General features: G+C 55.6%; 1 protein-coding gene across 3 annotated transcripts in view; it reads right to left on the bottom strand.

Annotated features, from left to right (window-relative positions):
• Positions 1-875: 875 nt before the first annotated feature.
• Positions 876-9043, bottom strand: part of SCLY (selenocysteine lyase) — a 40515-nt gene continuing 32347 nt past the window's right edge. For all 3 annotated transcript variants that reach the window (XM_017537805.2, XM_037741770.1, XM_017537806.2), the window contains exons 8-12: positions 8483-8519; positions 5835-5918; positions 5279-5381; positions 2664-2739; positions 876-1329 (exon numbers count right to left, since the gene is read on the bottom strand). In XM_017537805.2, coding sequence (XP_017393294.1) covers positions 1176-1329; positions 2664-2739; positions 5279-5381; positions 5835-5918; positions 8483-8519 — 454 coding nt within the window. In that variant the 3' untranslated portion in view covers positions 876-1175. The remainder of the gene's footprint in view (positions 1330-2663; positions 2740-5278; positions 5382-5834; positions 5919-8482; positions 8520-9043) is intronic.

The raw sequence follows: 9043 nt of genomic DNA, 5'->3' as shown, positions 1-9043 counted from the left end.
AAAAAAAAAAAAAAAAAAACCCTCCGGTATAACTGTGCCTTGGCGGCTGTGAACTTTGTCAGCTCTGTTGTTACCGTGCTGGCTCAAAGCATCCTCCTACAGACATCCTTAGAAGTAGCCTGCCCATAGATGAGATGATGCACACTGCCCCCTCCTTACTGCGTGCCGCCCGCCTCCTTGGTGACCTGATGGGGGTGGGCCCCTTGCTTACCGCTCACTTGATTGTCTTGACCCTATCACTATCCTTCAGATCACTTCACTCACTACCCTGCCCCCAAACTATACCCAATAAATAGATGCTTCTGGGTGTTCGGGGCCTCGTCTGTCTCCGCTTATAGGTGGCGTGCCCACCCCCCAGCAAGCCCAGCTGCACTTTCTTTGTCCTTCTGTGTCCTGTCTCTTTATTTCTCGGATCCTGCGCCTCAGCACAGTGACAGGGGACACCCCGTGACCCTGTAGGGCATGACCCTACAGCTGGGTCCACTGTGGCCGAGGCCAGAGGAGCAGGGCTGGTGGAGGCAACCTCTGGAAAGCGCCTGAGAAGTGATTGCTCTGGAAAGGCGCACGTGGGAAGCCACGATCAAAGCAAAACAATCAGTTTCCTATTTTCATGATAGCATTTGCCTGACGATGAGTTATAAATACTTGGATTCTACCTTCTAGATAAAAACACGACGTTCCAGGAAAGTGCACTCACGATAGGCTTGCCCCATTCCCAGAGAGAGGGTGGATAAAGCTGGTGTTTCCACATCACCATTGGAGGATGGGCCTGTGTGAGTTCTGCAGTGGGCGGTCCTATGCAGTGGGCGGTCCTATGCAGTGGGCGGTCCTATGCAGTGGGCGGTCCTATGCTGTGGGTGGTCCTATGCTGTGGGCTGTCCTATGCTGTGGGTGGTCCTATGCTGTGGGCTGTCCTATGCTGTGGGTGGTCCTATGCTGTGGGTGGTCCCATGCGGGCATTGGTGTCCCGGGCCCTGTGAGCTCCGCAGGGGTCCAGGGAAGGAAGCCGGGCAGGGTTTGGGGGGGAAGTGCACACTACCCTGCAGGCGCTCCAGGACCAAATGCAGAAGGGGGCATGAGACAGTCATCCTGGCACAGCCCGTAGGAGGGAGCTGAAGGGACAACCCTGTGCCCTGCGATGGGCTTCCTAGGAGCAGGCAGGGAGGGCACCGGCGCTAGGCCTGGTCCTCCAGCTGCGCCACCGCCTGCTTCAGGTCCTGCACGACGAGGTCCACCTCGGCCCTGGTGGTGCTTCGGCCCACACTGAGCCGGAGCGCGTTCCTGGCCACATCGAAGGGGACGCCAGAGTTCAGCAGCACTGGGGATGGCCTGGGATAGGAGAAACTGCGCTGCCGCTGAGGGCACAGGGAAGAGGCACAGCTCCTGCTGCTCTGGGCCACTTCCCAGTGGGCTGTGCCCACCCAGGTGCCCGCCTCCCCGCCTGACACCCCCCTCCTGCTGAACTACCCAGACCAAACACACCCCTAAGGCCACCGGCATCAAGGTCCAGCTCAAAGTCGCCCCTACCCCCGCCCTCCCCATGGAGTTCTCTTGCACTCGACACCCCCAGGCAACGATACCCCTCCTGCACTGAGCACCGGGGCCCAGGAGAGCTCCTGTCCTTGAGGGGTCTCAGACAGTGTTCTTGGAGAACACTCATGCTGACACAGACAGTGCCTCACCCGTGGGGCCCGCCTGAGCCACTTGGTAACTTCATGGCATCTGGCACGGGGCTTTGCAGACACTAGGGACCCAGCCAGTATCTAGCCACGGAACAGATAACCGCATTGGGGTGTCCTGAAGCAGGGCTGTCCGAGGCTCGAGGTGTGGGCTCTGTTAAGGGGCCTGCCCTCATCACACCCGGGCCCCTGCCTCCCCTGCCCTGCACTGCCCCTACTGCCGCAGGGCACGGACACTGCCCAGGGCCTCATCTTGCCCCTTTTTCCCCAGAGCTGGGCCCTCCGCTGTCTCACTCCAGGTGCTCCTGCACAATCCTGCCACCCTGACCCTGATGACCACGTGCTGCTGGCCGCAGTTCTGCTCTCTCCCCGGAGCCTCGAGTGTTCCTCCCGCGTCCACTTCAACCTCCCACAGGGGCCTCACATTTTTAGCAGGCCAGACCCAGAACTGCTTCTCCCCTGCTGCCAGCAGGCCGCTGCTTGGGCACCCCACAGCCTCTGCCTGGCCCAGGCCACCCGCTCAGCTGGTCACCACCATCCCAGAATCTCTGCTGTATCTTGCAGATGGCTGATCTGACACTTGAGTCTCACATCATGGCCCTCAGGGCTCCCACTTCCTGGAGGTTTCAGTGAGCACTGACAGTCGGGCCATCCCTGCCCCAGTCCTCTCCAGCCTGTCCCCATCCTTTCCAGCCCACCCCAGTCCTCCCCAGCCCCTGCCACACTGCCCCTCCAGGCCCTGCTGCCCCTGCCTTCAGAACTGAGCAAGAGAAGCCCCCTTCTCCTTCATACGTCCTAGTCCTTCAGGCGGCAACTTGGAGGTCACTTCTTCTAGGAAGCCCTCCCTCTGCCCCGCTAGGGTCCAGGTAGGGCTGGCTTCACCAGCCAGAGCGTGGCCCAGTGGCCATATCCTGACGCCTGCCCACCACACCCAGTGCCCGAAGCACTGCTGTGCCCTGGACTGGGTTTGTGAAGAGCACTTACTGGTCCCCGTGGTCCGAGTGGCACGCGGCCCCCACACTGGCCATCAGCACTTGGCACTGTGCGAGCACCATGCGTCCTGTGGAGACAGAGCACATGCCCCTGAGATGGGGCTCCTGCAAGGCCACCCTTCTCTCCCTTCCCAGGGTCCTGCTGGGCGCAGGCTGCTTCCCTCCCTCCAGGCCATCTGGTGAAATTCCAGCGTTGCCCAAAGCTGGGGAGAGAGCTCACAGCAGGAGCCGACGAAAATGCTTCCTCTTCCTTTCTCCCCTGGCCGCAGACACACACACAGACACTGTTCTGCCTCACAAAGCTGGCCTTGAAAACGGTGCCTGTAATCAACTGCCTGCAAAGACACCTGGAGTCCTGACCCACTCCTTCCTTACGAGCTTGCAGGCCTGGCAATGTCACATCGACACCTGCGCTCTGGAAGACACGTCAGAGTTCTATGAAGCTGGAAGGCATTTCCCCCTTCTTTCACAAGCACAGAGATTAATAACTGCCGACGTAATTAAAATGAGAATTTCGGCCAGGTGCAGTGGCTTACACCTGTAATTCCAGCACTTTAGGTAGGATAGTTTGAGACCAGCCTGGGCAACACAGGGAAACCCCATCACTACACAATTTTTTTTAAAAATTGGCCATGGCCAGGTGCAGTGGCTCACGCCTGTGACCCCAGCACTCTGGGAGGGTAAGGCAGACAGGTCACCTGAGGTCTGGAGTTTGAGACAAGCCTGGTCAACATGGAGAAACCCCATCTCTACTAAAAATACAAAATTAGCCAGGCATGGTGGTGCGTGCCTGTAATGCCAGTGTGTCATGAGGCTGAGGCAGGAGAACCCCTTGAACCCAGGGGGCAGAGCGTGCAGTGAGCCAAGATCAAGCCACCGCACTCCAGCCTGGGCGACAGAGTGAAACTTAGTCCCTCCCCCCCAAAAAAATTAGCCAGGTGTGGTGGTGCACACCTGTAACCTGTAGTCCCAGCTACCAGGGAGGCTGAGGCAGGAGGATCACTTGAACCCAGGAGGTCAAGGCAACAGTGAGCTGTGATTGCGCCTGGGCAACAGAGTGAGACCCCGAATCAAAAAATAAATAGAATAAAATGAGAATCACCGTCTCATTTAAAGTAGCACAGGTCGTCACTGAATACAAAGTCTGACCCCAGAACAAAGGAACGTTGCCAGAGAACTCCCCTTTCCATGGTGAGGAATCTGAGATGATCAAGGAGACCCATGCCTCCTTGCCCACAAGAACATGTTTCAGCCGGGTTCTCATGAACGCAGCCACCATGACGGTACCCACAGGCTCTTCTTCATGAGCCAGACACGTCTGCCGGGTCTCTCTGCATGATCCAGGAAGAAGAATGAAGCAACACCTTCATCTTCTCAGAAGCCAAAAACTCATCTACAGATGCAGCTCATCGTGCTTTTGGGCCACTATAACTTCCTCCCAGATGACAAGCGGCTGGTCGACGACCCGGACTTCCACTCTCAGGGTGTTGGGGCAGACCAGGTCTTAGGCGCATCTGGGATGGGGTGATCCTAACTGTTCCAGCCGAGGCAAATGTCACGAGAAATCCAGATTTGCACTTGATCCTTACTCTGCCGGTTAGTTTTGTTTGTTTGTGACCACAGAGTCTCCCTCAGTGTTGCGCAGCCCAGGCTGGAGTGCAGCGGCTCAATCTTGTCTCACTGCAACCTCTGGGTTCCAGCAATTCTGCCTCAGCCTCATGAGTACTGGGACTGCAGGCACACACCACCATACCCAGCTAATTTTCTGTAGTTTTTGGTAGAGACAGGGTTTCACCGTGTTGTCCAGGCTGGTCTCGAACTGGTCGCAAGTGATCCACCCACCTCGGCCTCCTCCCAAAGTGCTGGGATTACAGGTGTGCGCCACCGTGCCCAGCATCTGCTGGTTTTTAAAACTGATCGCCTCCCCTTTTGCCTACTCTGATGAAATATTTAATAAAACTTGCTAACAGAGGTCGGGCGTGGTGGTTCACACCTGTAATCCTAGCACTTCAGGAGGCCGAGGCGGGCAGATCAGAAGGTCAAGAGATCATGTTGGCAAACATAGTGAAACCACATCTCTACTAAAATATAAAAATTAGTTGGAGGTGGTGGCGCGTGCCTGTAGTCCCAGCTACTCGGGAGGCTGAGGCAGGAGAATTGCTTGATCCGGGAGGCAGAGGTTGCAGTGAGCTGAGATCATACCACTGCACTCCAGCCTGGCACCTGGCGATAGAAAAAGACTGTCTCAAAAAAAAAAAAAAAATTGCTAACAGAATAGACACATGTCTAACATTCAGTTAATGTTCCTTCCTTCCCTGACAGTTTTTGGGGCAGTGCTAATGTCAGACATGAGAACGCGCCACAGTCCACAACCCAGCAGCAGCAAAATGAGCCAAGTCAGGGAGAGGAGGGGCTGGTTGCAAGAGCCCCATAAGCCACAGCATAGCCACCCAAGCCTGCCCTCGGCAGCCCCAGCAAGGCCCCATGACCACACAAGCTGTGTCATGCCCAGGGCAGGGTGAGTGGGAGGCGCTGGCTCAGCCCGGAATCCAGGCAGCGCAGGAGCTGTGCTCACACTGTGGAAAGACCAGGGTGAGGGGCTGTCACCTTGAAGCCGGGGTCCCCGGATGGAGAAGTTGCAGGTGTTGGGAAGCCGCTCGGTCCCTGGAAACTGACTATTCAGATGGATTCTCTTCTGACCAAATTCAGCCTGAAAAAAATAAGCTGAAATAGCTGGTGACAGCCTCAAAGACCGCTCCCCGACCAGCAACTGCTTGAAATTTAGACTTTTCCAGAAACACAGCCTCGGCAGGTAAATACTTTTCAACCAGCATCTACCTAGAATAGTTATGGGAACGGACTATGGGAGGCAAAGTTAATTAGGAGAAAACCTGAATATTCTGAAACATGAACCTTCCACACAGATCATAACGAATACCACCTCTGCATGTTTTATCATGTGTCTCTGAAAAAGATCGTCCCCCTGGTCTAGGGTTTCTCTTTCAGGGTTTCTCATCCCAATGCACTTCGCTCCATTCTTCCCTCACTGCATCCTGATGAGCTCCACGCTCTGCTGCAATCCCCACAGGCCCTGGGGTCCGCCAGCACCCCACACCCTCTCTCCAAGCACCCACCCCATGCACCCACCCCACGCTGTGCTCACCTCCAGCCTCTGCTCCAGGTAATCCCGGATGTCCCTCATGTGGGCCTCGTAAGCCTCCCAGTTCTGGGTCACCAGCTCTGCAGCCTGGGGGAAGCACATTTATTTGCAAAACAAAGGAGTGAAAAAAAGCTTTAAACAGCACAGGTGAGACTTCCTGAAACTGCTCATTCTCTTGAGTCATAGACAGAATGCATTTTTTGGGTGCTGCCATTTGCAGGATGTGGAAGTGCCACCAAAATCAACTTTACCAGGCACTTCCTGACAGTGCCAGGCACTTCCCGACAGTGCCAGGCACTTCCCGACTGCGCCAGGCACTTGAAATGCCCCAACAAGGCAGCCCTAAGGGGGATCCCAGCCCTGGAGGAGCCCATGTCCCAGAAAGGTGGATGGACAAAAGCAGGGGAAGAGGGGAAGACCCCCACCCACCAGTCAGCGCTGTGAGGGACCCCATAGGCCCGAGGTGGGCTGGTGACAGAGATGGCTGCTCGAGGGCAGGGAACAACGTCCCAGCAACGGCTCTGCAGGGGACAGCCAGCCATTCTGTCTCCAGAACAGAGGGGCCTGGTGTGGCGGGTGTAGAGTGCAGGGACAGATTGGCAGCCCTGCAGGCCTGGCCACGGGGCAGATGCAGTGAAGCTCTGAGGGAGGGGTGATGGTCTGACCGGCCTGTGGAATGGCCATCCTTCGGCCCTGTGGGCAGTGACAGCAGCAGGCCCCTGGGAGGCCATGGCAGCATCCAGGGCCCTTGGTCTAGGGTTGGTGGCCATGAAAACAGACATGAGGCAGGTCCTGGGTGTATTTTGGAGTCCAGACAGACAGGACTGGTGTGGCATGAGAGGCAGGGGACGATGACAACGAAGGACTGAGGGCACCTCCTGGACTTCAGACCTGAGAACCTGGATACCAGGAGGTGCCCAGGGTGGCAAGAGGGTGGAGGAGAGAGGGTGGGACATGTTTTGAACTCAGAGGAATGGGCCTCCCAGGAGATGGGCCAGGGCCTGTCTAAGATGTCAAGTTCAAAGGCAGGAGCACAGGCTAGCATCACAGTGACAGGACAGACAGATCCACGAGGGTGCAGGGAAGGCTGCCAGCACACAATCAAGGCAGAAAGGAACGGGTGGGGGAAGGCATGCAGGGTAGGTGTGTGCAGGATGGAGTCCAGGCTGGCTGGCGGAGGGAGGCTATCTAGAGCGCTGGTGGGGTCAGGGTCTCGGCGCTGGGTGAAGCTGAGAACCACTGGGGCTGTGGTGCTGGGGCTGAGACCGAGCCTTGGCACTTCTGCTGTTACAGGTGCAGATGCAACCCCAGAAGCACAGAGGTCAGGGGCTGGGGGGCTTCGAGCATTGTGAGCTGAGGCTCTAGTTAGGAAGCTGCTACATACTCCCTTCTGGCGGGGGATAGCCAGGACTCACGGAGTTTAAGCAACCTGACCCAAGGCACATGGCAAGTGAACTTTCAAGCCAGGATTTGAACCCTGGATATTTCAAAGCCTGTGGACCACATCACTGCTTCATCATTCAGGTTAATATGAGCAGGTACTGGACTCCACTTAAAATGCACTCTTTGGCTGGGCACGGTGGCTCATTCCTGTAGTCCCATCACTTTGGGAGGCCAAGGCAGGTGGATCCCTTGAGGTCAGGAGTTCGAGACCAGCCTGGCCAATATCATGAAACCCTGTCTCTACTAAAAATACAAAAATTAGCCAGGCGTGGTGGCGCACGCCTATAGTCCTAGCTACTCAGAGGCTGAAGTGGGAGAATCTCTTGAACCCAGGAGGCAAAGGTTGCAGTGAGCTGAGATTGCACCACTGCATTCCAGCCTGGGTGACAGAGTGTAACTCCATAACACACACACACTCTTCCTTCTAGTAAACGTAGCCTTAGTTATCACTGTTAAGAATATAATTTTGAATACTCTAACAGGGAATCCATTCATACTCTTCCCAAGGCCCGGCCTCAGGGGCCCAAGCCCTTTCTTCTGTACTGGGGATGCTAAGGCAGACATGGCCACGAGCCCCTTCAAAGGGGAAGCAGGAGGTGGGGCATCCATCATACACACTGCAGAGAAACATCAGATGGGGGACACAGAGCGGCAGCAGGGGGCAGGGGGACCAGTGTAGCTGTGGTTCATGGAGGGCTGCTTGAAGAAAGTGCACTTTGAGCAGAGGCCTCCTGCACAGCGGGGGAGCGGTCCGAGACGCAACTAGGAACCCTGCCTGGTTACTGTCACAGAAGCAGGACAGGGCCCGGTGCAGGGCTGGCGGCAGGTGCTTCACGGGCCATGATGTCTCACACCCCACAGACCTATCGGGGACTGAGAGTTGATGGTACAGGGGCTGCCGACACCTTTGGGAGTGTGTGAACCTGTGGCCTGACGCTTCACCTCTGCTGTAACGATACCAGTTTCTCATGTCAGAAGAGACAGAGACAAGGAATCTTTTCGTTTTAGATGCTACACCAGTGCCGCCACTCCACAGATCTGAAAAAGTACAGCTCTCCCGGCTGATAAATAAGATTCTAGGCTTTTTCTTGTCAGTCCGCTTATGAGATCATGAACATGATCTCCCTAAAGTCCCGGATTCCTACTAGAGCTGCTGGGGAAACTGACACCAAAGCAATCAACTCATCCTCTCAGTCACCAGGGCTCACCTTCCCAAGGCCAGCAATCATTGGGGTGTTCTCTGTCCTGTAAGAAACAAGGAATTAAGCAAGAATAAACAAATGTCTCAGGAAGGACTCCTGTCTACATGAAAGTCATTGTGCTGAAATAAAAACACTCACACTCCATCCTTCCTGAGCATGTGCCCTGTGGCTTATCTCAATGGCAGCTGCAGGCCCCAGAAACCTCCCCTGCCGAGTTTTCACTTGTCCGGGCCCAGTGAAGATCAACAAGGCCCACTGTGGCTGACGTGTCAGGTGTTCACTTTGACAATTCTATCTGGATCCTGTTCCTAAAGAAAGCACTCTTCTTCCTGCAGGCCCAAGGCACAGCTCTTTTTGGTTCTCACTGACAAACAGGGATGATATGGGACAGGGGAGAACCCTTTGTTTTCAGATTTCAGGCCTCAGCAAATGAGTGGGGGGTGTGTGTGTGTACGTGCACGCACACTCACAGGAGATGTGCAACAGACCCTAAAGAAAATGCCTCGTATACTCTGATCTAAAAACTGAACAGAACTTATTACCCTATTTCTAGAAAAAAAAAAAGAA

Source organism: Cebus imitator, unplaced genomic scaffold (genome assembly GCF_001604975.1).
Source record: "Cebus imitator isolate Cc_AM_T3 unplaced genomic scaffold, Cebus_imitator-1.0 Scaffold106, whole genome shotgun sequence".
Lineage (NCBI taxonomy): Eukaryota > Metazoa > Chordata > Mammalia > Primates > Cebidae > Cebus > Cebus imitator.
This window is presented reverse-complemented; position numbering and strand designations above follow the sequence as displayed.